Here is a 19331-nt window from a genome sequence, read left to right as displayed (position 1 = left end):
TCACGTAACATCGGGGTCATCCTTGGTTGCCCCACAACCACTACACAAGCAAGTCCTGAGAGCCCTACCTTCAAACTGCCCCTCTAATGTCATCACCCGAGTTCAACATCTCTACCCTGGATCACATTCTCCAACCTCTTCTCCGCCTCCTAAAGCCTTTCTCCACACACAGCCAGAATGATCTTTTAGAGGGATTCTTTAGAAACAAATCTGATATCAAAACCCTCCAATGAGTCTGTCTCTATAGCCACGTATGTATCCTTCTAAAGGTGCCTTGTCTATGGATTCTTCTACACATGGTTACATGGCTAGTTTTCTACTTGTGAGCAAGTTTCATCCAGCATTTATTCAATCACTCAACTAATATTCTGAGCACCTACCAAGTGAACACACTGTCCAAGGCCTGTGTGGCTATCAGACAGTTCAGCATCTGACTGTGAGAGTGAGGAGCACGCCCGTGAGCAGACTCCTTCTCCGTCTGACTCACCATCAGTCTGTCTACTCTGCCCCTGCTCTTTGTCTCCTCCACTCTTTTTTCTACCTTAACTAGTTATAAAATGGAAGCAAGATATAGGTTTTTGAATATTTTTGAATAACTTTATATTCTTCCTTTTAAATTTCAATACTGAGAGGGCATACTGTATTTCTCTATTTTAAGAAATGAGTAAAGCAGAATATAAAACAATAATGAGAAGCCTCAATGGCTTCCCAAATAAACTTTGGAATAAAGTCCAAATTCCTTATCATGGCCTTCAGGAGGCAGACACCCTGTTTCTTGCCTCACTTTGACCTCACCTCCTGGCATCTGCCCTCTCACCAAGGCCACTCCAGCCAGACTGGCCTTGCTATTCCTTTACGTATAGCTCTGTCTCTGGCATTTTTCCACAGACCTCAGCAGGTACTGAAAAGATGTGAGTCGGGGGAGAGTAAACAACTTTAAGAATCTAGGTATGGGGTCATGGAAAAGCAAAAGAGTCTGGAGATGACTAAGTGTAAAGCAGACAGACTATCGGAGAGACCAGTACTTCAGATGATGACCAAGAAGGACAGGAAGGTTGGACCATGAGGTTAGCTGGTCATTAAGTGTTTCCTTAAAATTGTCTGTGTTTTAGTTGCTCAGTCATGTCCAACTCCATGCAAACCCATGGATTATAGCCCGCCAGGCTCCTCTGTCCATGACGTTTTCCAGGCGAGAACATTGGAGTGGGTTGCCATTCCCTGCTAGCTGAGGGGTGTCTGGGAGAGTTCTGGAAGGAGTCGCCCATGGTCTGAATGGATGCTCTGGAGAGACTCCTACTCCTGGTAAGGGAGATCATGACTGTGGCAGGAGCGCCTGGAGGATGGGCTGGAGGAGTGGGAACCACTGAACGCTGGAGGCCCGACTGACTCCATAAGTGACCAGCCGTATGACCTCTGGCAAGACTTCAAACTGACAGAGCCTCAACTTCCTTATCTTAACAATAAAAAAAGATAACAGTCATCCTGTTTATATTACAGAACTTTTATGAGGAACACATACCATAGATAAAAGTGCTTTTTAAAATCATGACTTCTCAAAGTTCATCTTATTCTCTTCCTTTATAAAACAACGCTTTTTCCTAATCTTACTTCCCTTCCATGCTGTAACAGTATTTGCTTACTGCTACTCTCCCAGTTCTTTCAGTTCAACCACCTTCCACAACTCCCTCGCCCCATACAAGCAGATGCAGGTTCTGGTTTCCAATGCTCCTGTTTCTCTCCTAGCCTCCACTTGCCTCCCCTTCCCCATCGCTTTACCCCAGATGGGACAACACTGTAACTGGTGACTGCATCTCAGCCTCTCATTCCTCCAGTGCACACTGGAGACTGGTAGTCCGGTCACGTCAATGAAGCTAGGATCATTCCTGGCTTCAGCAAAGCTAGGATCATTCCCAAGCCTCTCCTAAGTCTCCTAAAAGCTCTGTAATTTCTACAAGGGAGGCACCCTTCATACACAATAGAAGGCATTCAAGGCCCTCCTTGACAGATCCTCTCATCCTCCTGCCTAGACTTACTGCTCCCTACCCCTCTTCATGTATAAGACATGGCAGACAAACCGGACTACACATTGTATCACAAATAAACGTCTGATGGTTTTCCACTATCTCCCCTTAGCTAACGCATTCTACCCAGCTGCAAAGCTCCCAATTCCCTGTCACCTATTCCAACCTTCCAAATCCTTTACAACTATATCTGCCTACATCATGGAACCTGGCCTGGCCCCCTGTCCACACAGATTCATTCTCTCTCAATTCAACATTAAACATTTCAACACTAAACTGTGGGTCTAATGTCATTTATCATATTTTACCTTTCTTTAAATAGTTAATTATGTAAAATTATGCAAATCCTCCGCCTTCTAAGAACCTAGAGGAAGAGACCACAGCAGAGAGAACTTTCCCACAGCTCCTGATGCATTCAGCATGGTGCTCCTCCTGCAGATGTCACTTATAACTCAGCCATCGAGAAATCTCTCTAGCTGAGAAAGAGTATGATGATTCTCAGACAATGAAGTATACAAAAACCACACTTATCAGAGAAATAATTCTCTATCAATTAGCAGGACATCACAAAAAGGAGAAGGCATTTATTATTTAACACACAAATTCAGGAAAAGATTTCTGTGTACTAGACAAAATCTCTCAAAAACTGATTCCTAACACTGAGAAGTTTAGCCCAAAGCTTGTTTATGAAACTGGTCACAAGGAATGTCCAATCTGATCTTCTATGACCACAGAAAGTCAATCTCAAACTCATTTTACTAAGTGCAAAAAATCCTATGACACAAGGTCTAGAGAGAATTTTCAGAAATAAGACCAGAGCTGCACTATCATCCCACCTTACACACACAGGAAGACAAAGTACCACAAAAGGCATTAGGCAAACACTTGAAAACCTCTGGGAAGTTCACATCTCACTCATTTATAAACTGAGAGAAAAAACCTAGGCTGAACAGATACAAGTAAGCTTCCCAATAAGGGGACCACATCGCATTCTTCTGAGAATTCAGTGCTCAGAACAGCCCCTGGTAATAGCAAGTGTTCAATAAAAGATCTCTGAACTGAAAATGGGTTAAATGTTTCTAATGGTACACTGAAGGACTTTTCCCTGTCCCAGGAAGATCACCCTAATATTCCCATGAAAGTGAAAGTGTTAGTCGCTCAATCGTCTCCGACTCTTTGCAACCCTCCATGGACTGTAGCCATGGAATTCTCCAGACAAGAAAACTGAAGTGGGTAGCCATTCCTTTCTCCAGGGGATCTTCCTGACCAGGGATCAAACCTAGGTTTCCTGTATTGCAGGCAAATTCTTTACTGTTCGAGCCACCAGGGAAGCCCAAATACTCCCATAACTGACAACAATTTTCAAATGTGACTCTCTAGCCATCTTATACATTTTTCATAACCATTTTAGATATGCTATCATTTACCATAAAATTCACCTTTTCAGAGTGTATGGTTAGTGGTGTTTAGTATTTCAGAGTTGTACAGCCATCACCTCTATCTAATTTTATATTTCCATCACCTCCAAAAAACCTATGTCCATTAGTAGTCACTCACCATTCCCCACCCCCATCCCTTCAGCTCCTGGCAACCATTACTTATTATTCCCTTATTTTTACTGTAAAATACATAACATAAAATTTACTATTTTAATGATCTGTAAGGGTATAATTTAGTGGCATTAAGCACATTCACATTGTTGTACAATCATCACAGTCACCCATCTCAGAACTTTTTCATGATCCCAAACTGAAGTTCTGCATCCATTAAACACTAAATCTCATTCTCTCTGCTCCTCAGCCCCTGCTAACCACTAGTCTACCTTCTGTCTCTACAAATCTAACTTAGATATATATCCACTAAACACTAAATCCCCATTCCCTCCTCTCCTCAGCCCCTAAGGATAACTTAGATATAACCTCGTATCAGTGGAATCACACACTGAAGGACTTTTAAAAGAGGACTGGGCTCCACTGATAGCTGGCAGCCATAGTTATTCTATAAGGCTATAAAGGACAATGAACTCTAATAAGGCTGTCAATGTCAACCCCCATAAGACTTTGAAATAATAACATAGTTCATATGTAATTACCAGTATAGTCATCAAAGTTGACTCTTCCTCTCATTGTGTTCACAACTGACTCTGGCTGTTCAAAAATTTCCTTCTGCATAAAGGAACTGAAGTTGCCTAAAGTAATATAAATTGTATCATTAAAACAAAAATTAACAAGCCAAAGGGTAAGAAATTTGTATTCAAGTAAAAGTCTATCTCCTTCGATATAACCTTAGTAAATGAAATTAAACAAAAGGTCATGCAGTAGAGAACAATATTCATTTATGACACTTTACCCTATGGGAAGAAAAATAAGCAAGTATGGAGAAAAAAGCCTTTTATTAACTGTATACCTAAAATATGCAATTACAGCAAAACAGGGGAGTGAGACAAGCTTAAGGTTTAGAGTCAGATCTAGATTCAAATAATGGTTCTATTGTTATTATCTAAGAGGCTCTGGGAAACTCCTTAACCAGTTAAATCTGTTCTAACAGTTACTTCATAGTGTGGTGCTAAGGGTGCTAAGTCGCTTCAGTCGTGTCCGACTCTGTGCAACCCCACAGACAGCAGCCCACCAGGCTCCCCCGTCCCTGGGATTCTCCAGGCAAGAACACTGGAGTGGGTTGCCATTTCCTTCTCCAATGCATGAAAGTGAAAAGTGAAAGCGAAGCCGCTCAGTCGTGTCCGACCCTCAGCGACCCCGTGGTCTGCAGCCTTCCAGGCTCCTCCATCCATGGGATTTTCCAGGCAAGAGTACTGGAGTGGGGTGCCATTGCCTTCACCGTCATAGTGTGGTAGTGTGGGTTAATATAGTAAAGACTTGACATATATAGTCATTATGCAATAAACTTTAGCTCGTTTTTCACTACAACCCCATCAGAAAGGACTATAAAAACCCCTATCACCATAATCACAATAGTTAATAGAAACAAACATTATATAGAGCTCACTAAGCATGTCAGGCACTGCTGTCAGGGCTAATCCCCAAAACAACCTTAATGAGGTAAGTCCTATGATCTCCACTTCATATATGAGAAAGCTGAAGCACAAAGAGAAGAGACGAATAAAGAAGAGAACACAAACTATGCTTATAAAGCATCTTAAAAATATCAGTGCAGTTCAGTCGTTCAGTCGTGTCTGATCTTTGTGACCCCGAGGACTGTAGCACACCAGGCTTCCCTGTACTATTTAAATGATTGATTTCTTTTTTAATGTGAGAAACAACAAACTATGAGTTAGGTGGTAGCAGAATATGGTCAAATGAGCAGATACCTTCTCCAAAGAATCATCCCCCTTTCTGGTGTGAACCCTTCACTATTTTCTGTGTCACCAGATTCCTACACCAGGACAGGAAGGAGGATGTATCCTTTCCATCGAGGACACTGGGCTATAACAGGACAAAAACATTCACCCTTCATGATCTGCTGGAGTTCCATCTGGAGGGTCTGCACAGCTCGTCCAGGGTGATCTCCCGCAGTCCGTTTAATTCGATGGATAGAAAGACGGCCATCTACCACTGCGGCGACATCGTCATCCTCCAGAAAGATGACGCGATTGGTGTGTTCGATGACAGCACTACAAAATGTTCCAGGAGACAGAACAATCAATAATCTAGGATGATTATTATAAATATAACTATCATTAGAACAAAAGGACCAAGTTTAAATACAAAGTTGCATCTGGCAGTATCTCTGATACATTTCTGGTTATCAATGCTATTCCTTACAGAGAAATGAAGGAGGGGGTGGTCAATACAGACAATGAAAATAAAACCTCAGTCTAACAACCAAAGCCAAATTTGATGAGATCAGATCAGAAGGCATGGTTATTTCCTTCTCATCCTACTCACCACCAAGTCCTCCAATTTTAACTCCTAAATATTTCCCAGAGTTTCTGTGTCCACCACCACAAACCAGTTCAAGTTACTACCAGCCCTCACAGGACTACTGCAGCAACCTCCTAGCTTCCACCCCTGTTCCCTCTAACCTCCCTCCATCCACTCTCCATTTCTGCCAAAATGTGTATCAAAGGTCAATTCTAATCAAGATTTCTCCCTCACCCAGTAAACCAGCTGACACCTTCCCCTTAGTTCTCAGGAAAATAGCAAAATGCCTTTACCACAACCCCTACCTCATTCTCTGGCCTCATCTCCCACCAAACTTCCTCTCTCTACTCCAGCCACACTCACACCTGTTCTAGCTCTCACAGGCTGATGCACCTGCAGAGAATGAATGCTCTTCCCCTCCACCTCTTCACCGAGTTAACTCCTAGTAACTCTTTAAGTCTCAGTTCAAACATCACTCTCTTAAAGAAATGTACCATTAGGAAAGTTAAATCCCTCTATCACAGCATTCTGTAGCTCTTGTCACAAATGGAATTCTATACTTGGTGAGTATTCACTAAAATCTGTCTCCCCCCATTAAGGAAGAGATCCTTAAGGACAAGTAATATTTTTATTTTTACTCACCCTTGTCTCTTGAGCCCAGTACATTACTTTGCTGGAGTGTTCAATATGAATATATGAGTGAAAGAAAAAATGTTGAAATCCTTTCATAACTTCCAGCTCACTTAAGCCAAAACTGTCAACTCTGTAACAAGCCTACTTAATGACAGCAATGACACATCTCAGCACTGACTACATACCCTACACACCTGTAAAATTCAGAAAATAGTGAGGCTTGCTTTCCCACTGAGATAATACACCCTTTGCAGTCCTAACCTGCATGAATATTCATTTTTAGGTTCCCTTACTTTCAGGCACAATGAATGACTCAAACACCTGCTGGCAATTTGGGTGATTTCATTTTACCCTCATTACTATTTAAATTTCATTTATAAATGCCTCCAAGCATCCTACTGCATTTTCTCTCAAAATGTCTCAGTCTAGTACTATTTCCTATATAAGTGATTTTGCTGCCAGTTATTTTTCAATCAAAAAGATGTGTCCACACTGGATTAAAACTACAATCTGGGTAAGCAATTATACTTTCACTGGTATGATGCTAAGCCATTCTACTCTCCAATCTAAAAATCTCTCCTCCCAGGGAAGTTTGGGAGGGGATGGATACATATGTGACTGAGTTCCTTCACTATTCACCTGAAACTATCACAAAATTGCTAATTGGCTATACCACAATACAAAATAAAAAGTAAAAAAAAAAAAAAAAAACAGGTAAAAATAAATAAATAAAATCTCTCCTCCCTATAAAACCTGGGTTATGGCTCTAAAAAAAGAGACAAAAAAAATACATGAGCTCCAAGTAAATATATCAGAACAAGTCTCAATGACCATTATCTCTTCTTTGCAGATGGACCTACATACTCTAAATTGAGAGAAAAGACATTCTAGGACCCCAGAATGGTCACCTTCACAACCTTAATTAACAAAGTTCTCCTATATAGCATGACTAGATTTATACAAAATGACTTTTTGGTTTCCTGCAGCCTAAGAAGCTTTACTAAAAATTTTCTCTGTATCAACCAATGATGCTCACCTTGCATCAGAAGCAAAGTAATATTCCACTGCTTTTTCTTCAACAGGGAAAAGGCAAGTTGTGCTGTCCACACGGGAGAGATTGCAGCTTCCTTTCTTATCTTTGCCTAGAGCGTGGAGTTAAAGGAATCAGCAAACACATAGAAAACCATGGCTGATTTCTAAGTATACACAACTTCTACAAAATCAACAAAAAAACCATAGCAATGCAAAATAATTCCAGCAACTTTTCAATGCCAGGTAGATCACCCTATTTCCATGCAATAAGCCAACAAGAACAAAGGGCACAGAGTGAAAGAGCAACTATCAGACAGCGTGGCATATACAGTGCTATGTTATGCATTTTTTAATGTAATATTTCTTTTCCAAGTAAAAGGCAAATGATGTCACTAACTTTTTAAATGTATGTATAGCCTAATTTTAACTTTAAACAAAACTTAATGGAATTCATACATATAAATTTGTGCACTTAAACATTAAAATTACATTAAAAATATGAAAATTATGCAATGAAAAATAAAATGAAGGCTAGTGGCATATTTGTGTTACCTCCAAATAAAACTTCTCTAGATTTTAAAGGTAAGTAACAAATCAAAGTTCAGGCTACACTAATTCTGATTTAAAAACAAAACAATGATACTCTCTAACTGTGGTATACCATACAAGGCAGCTATTGCTAAGGACTGGAACTATAAACCCAGAACCTCTCCTTTCTTAAAAAAAAAAAAAAAAAAAACTGGATTTTCTTACATTTCTTTTAAGTCAGGATAAAGTGTAGTCCTTTTGTAATGGTAACATCTTTTAATTCTAGCACTGTAGAATTCTGGCATCTCTACTTAACTTGTTAAGCTACTGATGAAGAATTTCTTTTTCCTCTTTGACTAAAGTCAAAACTGGAAGGTATAATGAAGTTTGACCAATTAGCCAAATACAGAAAATACTATTAACTTAAAACTATATATATAAATTCTCAGAGACAAAAAAGCACCTTTCTCAAAGATCAGGACACAGCAGACCTTATAACCAATGGACACAATGGCCCAAGAATACTATAAATACACTTGTAAGAACTCATACTGTGTCCATCCTTTAAAATCAATGTGTACAAAAACTTGGTAGTAACTATTCTTAGTAACATATATCCAAAGTTCTCCACAGTCCACGATTATTTGATGTAATTTAGGCATGAAAACAAAACAGCTCTTCCCATCCATACCCAACAGTAGAAATGACACCATGCTTTTAAAAAATAAGTATAAGAAGACATCCCAGAGAAGACAACACTACAGAAAGATAAAGCAGGTCAGTGTTTGCCAGAGGCTGGATACAGGGACAAGGGTTGACTACAGAGTCAGCTGAAGGAACTTTATAGGGGATGAATTGCTCTGTATCTCGACTGTGGAGGTGGTTATACAACTGACTGTGTTTGACAGAACTCATTAAATTGTACATCAGAAAGAACGAACTTTACTGTATGTGAAAAAGTAAGTTAAAAAATAAGCAAAAGGATCGGCTAGTACCTACATTTTTTACATAAAAACAACTAGCTTTGCTTATAAAATGTCCTACTGGGGTTGAGTTTCACCATATTCTTTCTTCCAATACTGGTTATTTCATTCTTCAAGTAACAAGGCATACTTAATTAAGGTATCACTGCCTATTTAAATGAACATTGCTTACATACATCTATATGACTCTTACAATCTGTAAAACGTCTTCCATCTGTTGATTATTTCATCTGATCTAAGTGGAAAACAATTATTATCATCCTACTTTATTTGGTCAGTGGTTACACCTGGAGAAAAAGCAATGCCTGAAAGTCACTCCCATGTTTTCCCCTATACACAGCCTCTTCAACAAGAGGCTGTACTTCAAAAACTTTTTACCTACTAAGAGCTAAAAAAATCAGGATTACTATAACACAACTCCTGATCTCAAAAAGATCTGTCTCATTACAAAGTTTTCTTCCAGCCTCTTAAGATCTTAGCCAATATTTTTCTATTGCTTCTAAAAGCAGCCTAAGACAATGTACAATGTTAACATGTAAGTAATAAATATACACAAGCAGAATCATTAAAAGAAACCTGAAACTCTGGATCCAAAATTTATACTGGTAGACTAGCTTTACTTCCAAAAAGAGTTGGAGGAGAAGAGGAAAATAAATTCTAACACCTCAGGATTTGAAGGTTATTTAAGGAAATAACTGTCTGCTCTAGATAAAATAGTGAAAGCAGCCACTATCTAAGGATGAATAGGTTTAGAGTACTTTGTTAAATCTTTTTTAAGAAGCCAAGAATTATGCATCAATAATATGGGTTTCAATCTCCTGAATTTACCACTCCCTGTGTCTTTTACCTAGAAAGTGTTTAGTAAAAAGGTAAACTAAAAGAACACATCATTTTTTGCTAATTTTTTGCTAAATAAAATGATCTAGTTTGTATGGCTGAAAAGATAAATTTCAAACATAAATTTTTTTTAAATTCCAAATTCAAACAAACCCAATCAAGATATCGAATGTAAATCGAAAAGTAAAATGTCATGCATAAAACAAAATCCATTTAAACATATTTCGGCTAAATTATTCAAATAACTACCATGGAGTTCAATCTATAACAGCCTAACACACAATGCTCTTTTCCTAATCTTAGCATCTTATTTATAATAATATATCCTACATGATTTTAATTTAAAACAAAGGGAAAAAAAGTTACAATTTCAACCATTTCCTCAAATCTCAGAGATCTTAAAGAAACAAATTATTAAAAGCAGTTTTCTAAATGGCAAAAGCAGACAGACAAAATATACTCTGCAAATTAGAAAAATAAGGTCAAAATATGTTTCCCCATAAAATAAGCACATTTTTAGAGGCCCAGCACATTCATTCACTCCAAGAACAAAGAATTAGTAAAGAATGAACAAAAGAGGATAAAGGTTCCTCCCCATCCATGCAGAGTGCATTTCCCACCTCTTTCTCCCTGTGATCCCCACCGTGTGAATTTTGATCCAATCTGAGTCCTAGCTAAGGATATACAACAGAAAAAAATTCTACTCGTCAGAGAAATCACAAAAACAAATCCTTTTCATGTCTAGACAGAACTATATATATGAGTGGATCTGATCAAATGGGCATTTAATCAATTTATGGAAAACAAGTTTTTGTATCTACTGCACTCAATTTATACATTTTCCCCGTACCATAATATAGGAATAGTTTTTACCTGTTCTGTAGAGAATTGGAATGTGGTCAGTAGACAGTTTATGCTCACTTCGTACACCAATCAACAGAGGGCTTCCTCGTCTGTTAGTACAAAATTAAACAGAATTAAACCATTTTTATAAATAATGCAGTAATGATACAAAATGTAAATATGATGAGGGAATGCTACTCAAATAATGCTTAAATTCTCCCTCTGAGGTCGACTTCAGATGTAACAAAAGAATGAGTTTTTAAAAAATATTCAAAGGTTAGCAAACTATGACCCACAGCCAGGTTTGTCTACTTTTACTGGAACATGGCCACGCCCATTCCTCTACTTATTTCTACGGTTGCTTTCACACTACAACAGCAAACTGAGTGGCATGGCATGGCCAAGAAAGCCTAAAATATTCACTATCTGGCCTGTTATAGAAAGGGCTACCCAGGTGGTTCAGTGGGTAAAGAATCTGCCTGCAATGCAGGAGATGCAGGAAAAGCAGGTTCCATCCCTGGGTCGCTAAGATTCCCTGGATGAGGGAACGGCAACCTACTCCAGTATTCCTGCCTGGAGAATTCCATGGACACAGAAGCCTGGGAGGCTACCGTCCACAGGGTCACAAAGAGTTGGACACAACTGAAGCAACTGAGCACGCTTGCATTATTACGGAAAAGGTTTGCAGACCCCTGTTCTATGATGATACGTTAAAAAGTTTCTCATTTTTAACATTAAATGGAAACTTTCTTTTGATAGATGAACAATATATGAACATTCAGCACTTTATCCTTAGTTCCTCTGACTTTTTAAAGACTCCTCTCTCTTACAAAGTCTTAGGCCTCCACACTGTTCTCAAAAGGACTTAATGCTTAGGCTTGAATATCCCAGCAAAAGCAATAATCGTACAATCATCTAGGACTTTGTCTAGACTATTTAGTTCCAAAAACTATGGATATTGTATAGAATACTCAACCTCCAAATTCACAAAGTAACAATGGTGCCCCACTGCAGACAAAAGGCCAATTACAAATGCCAGAATGGTTCTGCTTTGTTAAGGGTTTCTGTCACATAGAAGAAGAGTAAAACAGATAAGAAAACATGTGAAAAAAATATATAGTCGACCTCCATATGCATGGGCTCCACATCTGCAGATTCAACCAACTGTGGACTGAAAATATTCAGGGAAAAAGAATTTGAGAAAGTTCCAAGAAAGCAAAACTTGAATTTGCCACACACTGGCAACATTTTTACACACTGGTAGTATATACATTGGATTTATAATTAAGTACATAAGATTTGCATCATATTAGGTATGTAAGTAATCTAGAGATGCTTTTAAGTATACAGGATATGTGTACAGGTTATACGCAAATGCCACACCATTTTATATAGGGGACTTGAGTTCTGGGATTCACAAGGGTTTTTAGAACCAGTCCCTCATGGATACTAAGGGATGATTCTCACAAATATCTAGAAAAGGCAGAGCCATTATAGTAAAGGATCATTTTATAGTATAAAGAGAATATGCTTATAATTCAGAAGTTTCAAAATACATATAAATATTAGTCATTATTAAATCTATATATACCTTGTGCCAACTGCTTGGCCAGGAAAATGGACACTTTTAAATACAAGTGCAAAAGCACCTTCCTATGGAGGGAAAAAAAGTGCATTAGCAATATGTATTATAATCAACTGTTAAATGAGAAATGCCTAAAATATACTGGCTTCAGCACAGAAATTTTCAGTTCACACACTGCTCTTTTGCACTTTATAAATTAGCCTAAATTTCAGGCACTTATTCCAGCTTTGATGTTTCCAATATTCATTTTTTAAACAAGCCCACTCTTAAAATAGGGTCAAAGGATAATAGTTCAAAAACAGAGCATTATAAAAGTCACCTTTGTACATGCTACCAACGCTTCTCCTGTGTCCCATACTATGCATTAGTAAAGGAAGGGCAGAGTCAGAAAAGATACTAAGCTCCATATTCAAAACCCATTCTCTAGCCCAGAAATTCTCCATCACTGTTAACCTTCATTCTTTTTGAACTTGATGTGCTGTGTGTGCTGTGCTAAGTTGCTTCAGCCATGTCTGACTCTTTGTGACCCTTGATAATGAGACATATACACACACAGTCATAATTATTAACATGCACACCATACAACTCCCTCAACCCAAACTCCTCAGAGACAGGGTCTAAGGAAATCAAGAATGAATAAAGGAGGAACATAAGGTAGGAGAGGGAAGGAACAGAACAATCTGGGTTATACAATGAGTAGAAACAAAAAAAGGCTGGGAAAGCACACTACTCTGCCTTGAGTAAAGGGAAGAACAGTCCTCTACCTTCTCTATCTTCCTCATTCCTTTTGCTGCAGACACCGTAAGATCTGGGTGAGATGGGAGGAAGGGTGGACCTTTACAGAGAAGTAAAGAGCTTTCAAACGGGAAAGCTAGAGTTGTGGGGGTAGAAGGGTGGGGTGAAGTCACTATGTATTTGGACCTTTGTGTATCTTTGATATCTTTAAAGTAGGACAACTGGGATGAAATTTTAAAAAAATACCACTTTTCTCTTGGGCTGGGAAATATTCTTCTGAAAAGGTACAGTGCCAAGTAAAAGTCCCCATAAGGAAAAATTAATTGACTGTACTGGCTCAGAGACATGCAGACATTATCTCAGAATAATAAGTGTGTATTTCACCAAAGCTACCTTTTGCTAAGTTATTGACTGGGAAGAACACTTGAATGAGCAGGAAGTGGGAAAGTGATGAACCCCCAACTTACGTACTGTATACATGCTTGTGTGTGGTATGTATGGGTTTGTGTATGAGTATACACAGTTTTTCGACAAACTCTTCACATTTAGACATTTTTCATTCCCATGACACTAAATTATAGTGAAAGAAGTAAAATCATTAAAGCAGCAGTCTCAAAATTATTCAAATTGAATAGTTTTACACATATGGAGGAATAAAAGCAAAAAATGCTTGAAAAATTAGCTAGTTCCTACTTATCATTTTTTAAGTGTTTGTTTAATTGTGATTAACATTGGCAATAACTATCTTTAAAACTGTGGTTTAATACCAATTGTTGGATGACTCTCTCCACCAAGGTAGTAAAACTTGTATCTTGACTTTCCCGATTGTCATACATGTACTTAACAAGCTTGGCAATTGTCTCTGTGTCTGTTTCAGACTCAAAGTCATAGCCTTTACTTTCCTATAATTAGAAAGGAAAAAAAATTGACACATTTAAGGAAATATTCATAATATCTAAACTCTTTCTACGTAATTTTTTTCCTCAAAAATCTCATTAGCCAACTTCTGCTGGTCTTTTTTTGACCACCAAACACCCAATTATACCTACTGTTCAAAATTAAGGTCACCATCTAATTATGTGGAAGCCAAAATAGTAAGGTATTCCCTATGAACAAACATAATACTTATAATTATATAAATCTATATATGCCATATATGAATTAAATAAATTTTAAAATAATTAAAATATAATGAAATACGTAACATTCACAAAACATTAATTTCATTATGAACATAATGATTCTTTAATGATGATATTTCACTATCCGATCCAATGGCCATTAGCTATATGCGGCTATTTAAATTTACAGTGAAATAAAATTTTAAATTTAGTTCCTCATTCATCCCAGCTCCACAACCACACATGGACACTGGCTACCATTCTCGGACAGTACATGTATAGAAAGTTTCCATCACTGCAGAAAAGTTGAACTGGACAGCTCTGCTCAATCACTAATGAAGGTCATCATCATTATCATGACAATGTAGTATATAGCTATTTAGGGCATAGAGCCTTCATTCAATCTGTCTTAAGTCTTCTGACACTCTAGAAACTTTTAAAAATGACAAACAAGGTCTCTCTCAATGCAAAAGAGACTCTCCCAAATTCCAATTTTATTGACACTTTTGGGTCATTTATAATAAAGCCAAATAATTATTTCCTTTTCATATAAGAAAACAAAAAAGTTCCACTGTCAACAAAGAAAACTCCAATAAACCACATACCCTGTAACTGTCGTAGGAGTTATTTAATCATACCTAGATGGGATTTACTGCACATCCCAAACAACCTCAATGCTCTCATTAGAAATATTCTCAAAGACTGGTGGTCTTTTTAGGTCACTTTACTTACCAGAAACTTTTTCAAGTCCTTGTAGTTGGTGATGATTCCATTGTGAATAACAATAAATTCTAAAAAGAGATAAAATCACTGCTGACCAAAAAATTACAGGTCTAATAAACACAATAAATTGCCATTACTGTCAATAGATTTTTTTCTCACGTCAAAAAATTTGTAACATACTGTACTTCAGGTGTAATCAAGTATTATCCAGTTTTCATCATCAGATTACCTTCAGGTAGATCAGCAGCATAGTCCATGTGTAAAGGCACACAGTGCTTAGAAGTGGGTATAGCAGATTAATAGAATAAACTGGAGTTTAGAGGCATCAACTTCAGTTGTGGCTAAAATACCAGTCCAATGTCATCACGCAAAAGAAGCATGTTCCCTGGGCCAGTTTCTTCCATTTGCAAAACGAAAGGGTTGAACTAACTATATTCTCACTTCTTTTATCATTCAATCTTATGCATAAAACAATCCAAAGTTTAAAGAGAAAGGCTTTATCCAGTTTACACTAAATAAGTTCAAAACTAAAGTTATAGAACTTAGCAAGAAAAAAAGTTATTCAGTTTATATTTACCTGAGGTCCAGAAAATTCCAAGATCAAATACAGATGATAGTGGGATAATTTTTATTCATATTTTTGATTAAATAACTTTCAAAAATGTTAAAAATGTGATATCAACAGTTGACAACATTATCTTTAGCCACTTAGAATGTATGTTTAGAATGTATGTAAAGACTACTACTGTGGATTTACTATTCAAAGTTCATGTAAGTCAGCAGAGAAATTACTACTAAATTCACTTTTACATCAAATTATCAAAATTTTATTTTGATAACATTTGATAACTATCAAAATAAGATCTAATATTCTGGTCTTACATTAAGTGAGCTTGAACTGAATGCACTACAAACCAAATAATAAAATAAACATGTCACTAGATTAAGATCAGAGAAGGCGATGGCACCCCACTCCAGTACTCTTGCCTGGAAAATCCCATGGATGGAGGAGCCTAGTGGGCTGCAGTCCATAGGGTCGCTAAGAGTCGGACACGATTGAGCGACTTCCCTTTCACTTTTCTCTTTCACGCATTGGAGAAGGAAATGGCAACCCACTCCAGTGTTCTTGCCTGGAGAATCCCAGGGATGGGGGAGCCTGGTGGGCTTCCGTCTATGGGGTCGCGCAGAGTCGGACACGACTGAAGTGACTTAGCAGCAGCAGCAGCAGATTAAGATATCATAAAATACTATAAAAACTTTAAAAAAATTTTAATGCTAGAACACAGAGAATCATAAGTAGCTGATATAAAGCCTGAAGTTAAAGCCAAATTCTCAAAATATAATTATGGATATACATTTTCAGGAATCTTTTATAAAGATTGTCAGTGTTAAAAATTTCAGTAGCTTTCTAATTCAATCCAGTAATTATGTGAAGTATGAAAAACCTAAAAAAGATAGCTTCTGAATTAAAAATTTCAGTAGCTTTCTAATTCAATCCAGTAATTATGTGAAGTATGAAAAACCTAAAAAAGATGGCTTCTGAATTAAATTACAAAATCTTACCTCAAAGGGATATATACACACACATACATATGCATATTTATACATATATTCATATGTATGCATTCGCTTATTTTTAAAAACCATGGAAGAAGAGACACTAAAAATTTTGTTAAATGCTTATATACAGGAAAAGATGAAATAAGGAAAAGGAAATAAGATAGAAGCTAGACTTATTTTAGTATGTCTTTTTTATAGGTGTGACCTCTGAGAACTATGCAAATATTTTAAATAAAAACGGTTTAAGAAAATCAATCCCTAAAATTCAAAATAAAATACATTAACAGAATGCTGTACCCAGCTAGCAGCACAACCACTTACAGAAGGATTAGTCCAAGTGACTCCAAAATACAGTAATTTGATTATACATCCCTAGAGAGATATCCCTTAAGTACAAAAGAAAGTAACAAAAAACAATAAATATACTGTTGTGGCAATGTTGGCATTATGATTCTGTTGTACATGTATCATTTGATAGATCATGTAAGTATGTCGCTGGTGTTAAGAACTAAGGTTTTAAGTGTTATTGACAGGAAACATATAAATCAATGAGGTAAAATAAAAACTGTATAGCCCTGGATTTGAATTGGAAGCATTAGTGTAAAATTATCTGTATTTTCTTTTTAAATTTATGCAGGCACACATGGACACACACACACACAGGTGTGTGTGTCTGTGTGTGTGTGTCTCTATCTCTTAGCTCTGCCCACTGAAAAGGCCTAGGTACAATAAGCACTTCCCTGGTTAATAGTCTTTTTTTTTTTTTTTTGGAGCACAAATATATAAGAACACAGTGTTAGTAGCTTGAACTAACAGAAGTTTTAAAAGGTGCCCATTTACTATCAAGAAGCCTCATAACAGAAATGTATCTCAGGCTTCCAAGACTGCAGAAAATAAGCAGGATGGGATGGAGATTATTTCTTGTGTTTAACAGAAAATTCGGGTACAAAAAAGATCTTCACGACCCAGATAATCACGATGGTGTGATCACTCACCTAAAGCCAGACATCCTGGAATGTGAAGTCAAGTGGGCCTTAGAAAGCATCACTACAAACAAAGCTAGTGGAGGTGATGGAATTCCAGTTGAGCTATTGCAAATCCTGAAAGATGATGCTGTGAAAGGGCTGCACTCAATATGCCAGCGAATTTGGAAGACTCAGCAGTGGCCACAGGACTGGAAAAGGTCAGTTTTCATTCCAATCCCAAAGAAAGGCAATGCCAAAGAATGCTCAAACTATCGCACAATTGCACTCACCTCACACCCTAGTAAAGTAATGCTCCAAATTCTCCAAGCCAGGCTTCAGCAATACATGAACCGTGAACTTCCAGATGTTCAAGCGGGTTTTAGAAAAGGCAGAGGAACCAGAGATCAAATTGCGAACATCTGCTGGATCATCGAAAAAGGAAGAGAGTTCCAGAAAAACATCTATTTCTGCTTTACTGACTATGCCAAAACCTTTGACTGTGTGGATCACAATCAGATCAGATCAGTCGCTCAGTTGTGTCCAATTCTTTGCGACCCCATGAATCACAATAAACTGTGGAAAATTCTTAGAGATGGGAATACCAGACCACCTGACTTGCCTCTTGAGAAATCTATATGCAGGTCAGGAAGCAACAGTTAGAACTGGACATGGAACAACAGACTGGTTCCAAATAGGAAAAGGAGTACGTCAAGGCTGTCTATTATTGTCACCCTGCTTATTTAACTTCTATGCAGAGTACGTCATGAGGAACACTGGGCTGGAGGAAGCACAAACTGGAATCAAGATTGCCAGAAGAAATATCAATAACCTCAGATATGCAGATGACACCACCCTTATGGCAGAAAGTGAAGAGGAACTCAAAAGCCTCTTGATGGAAGTGAAAGAGGAGAGTGAAAAAGTTGGCTTAAAGCTCAACATTCAGAAGACTAAGATCATGGTATCTGGTCCCATCACTTCATGGGAAATAGATGGGGAAACAGCGTCAGAGTTATTTTGGGGGGCTCAAAAATCACTGCAGATGGTGACTGCAGCCATGAAATTAAAAGGCGCTTACTCCTTAGAAGGAAATTTATGACCAACCTAGATATCATATTGAAAAACAGAGACATTACTTTGCCAACAAAGGTTCGTCTGGTCAAGGCTATGGTGTTTCCAGTAGTCTTGTATGGATGTGAGAGTTGGACTGTGAAGAAAGCTGAGCACTGAAGAGTTGATGCTTTTGAACTGTGGTGTTGGAGAAGACTCTTGAGAGTCCCTTGGACTGCAAGATCCAACCAGTCCATTCTAAAGGAGATCAATCCTAGGTATTCTTTGGAAGGACTGATGCTAAAGCTGAAACTCCAGTACCTTGGCCACCTCATGTGAAGAGCTGACTCACTGGAAAAGACTCTGATGCTGGGAGGGACTGGGGGCAGGAGGAGAAGGGGATGACAGAGGATGAGATGGCTGGATGGCATCACCGACTCGATGGACGTGAGTCTGAGTGAACTCCGGGAGTTGGTAATGGACAGGGAGGCCTGGCGTGCTGCAATTCATGGGGTCGAAGAGAGTCAGACACGACTGAGCGACTGAACTGAACTGAACAGAAAATTCAAAGAACAAAGTTTAAATTTAAAGAATTAATTGCTAGCCTAGTACTTTATAATATAAACTGCACTTTTGGGGAAAAAACTGTTTTTTCGGTGATGGTTTCATCTTTCATTTCTTTTAGCTGTGTAGGAAATTTTTAAAAATGTGTTTTCTTGAGTTTTCCATGTTCTTGTTAATACACGTTTCAGTAGGCTGCCGTCCATTAAGCCTGCAGGGGCCCTCCTGGCTATTTCTGAATTGTGTCGTGTACATGTGTGTCTGAGAGCTCAGACAGCT

The 19331-nt window shown here is 37.9% G+C and overlaps 1 protein-coding gene across 4 annotated transcripts in view; it reads right to left on the bottom strand.

The window, feature by feature from the left end:
* GFPT1 (glutamine--fructose-6-phosphate transaminase 1) overlaps positions 1-19331 on the bottom strand; it is a 64544-nt gene that overhangs the window by 22799 nt on the left and 22414 nt on the right. For 2 of the 4 annotated variants that reach the window (XM_086326250.1, XM_086326248.1), the window contains exons 5-12: positions 14929-14987; positions 13843-13977; positions 12347-12408; positions 10786-10865; positions 10533-10586; positions 7569-7674; positions 5486-5649; positions 4114-4209 (exon numbers count right to left, since the gene is read on the bottom strand). In XM_086326250.1, coding sequence (XP_086182376.1) covers positions 4114-4209; positions 5486-5649; positions 7569-7674; positions 10533-10586; positions 10786-10865; positions 12347-12408; positions 13843-13977; positions 14929-14987 — 756 coding nt within the window. The remainder of the gene's footprint in view (positions 1-4113; positions 4210-5485; positions 5650-7568; positions 7675-10532; positions 10587-10785; positions 10866-12346; positions 12409-13842; positions 13978-14928; positions 14988-19331) is intronic. The other 2 variants (XM_086326251.1, XM_086326249.1) reach the window with 1 other exon arrangement.

This window comes from Bos grunniens, chromosome 11, assembly GCF_055505025.1.
Source record: "Bos grunniens cultivar Pamir isolate PY7600 chromosome 11, Bosgru_T2T1.0, whole genome shotgun sequence".
NCBI classification, from domain to species: domain Eukaryota; kingdom Metazoa; phylum Chordata; class Mammalia; order Artiodactyla; family Bovidae; genus Bos; species Bos grunniens.
Note: the sequence above shows the minus strand (reverse complement) of the source record. Positions and strands in the feature narration are given on the sequence as shown.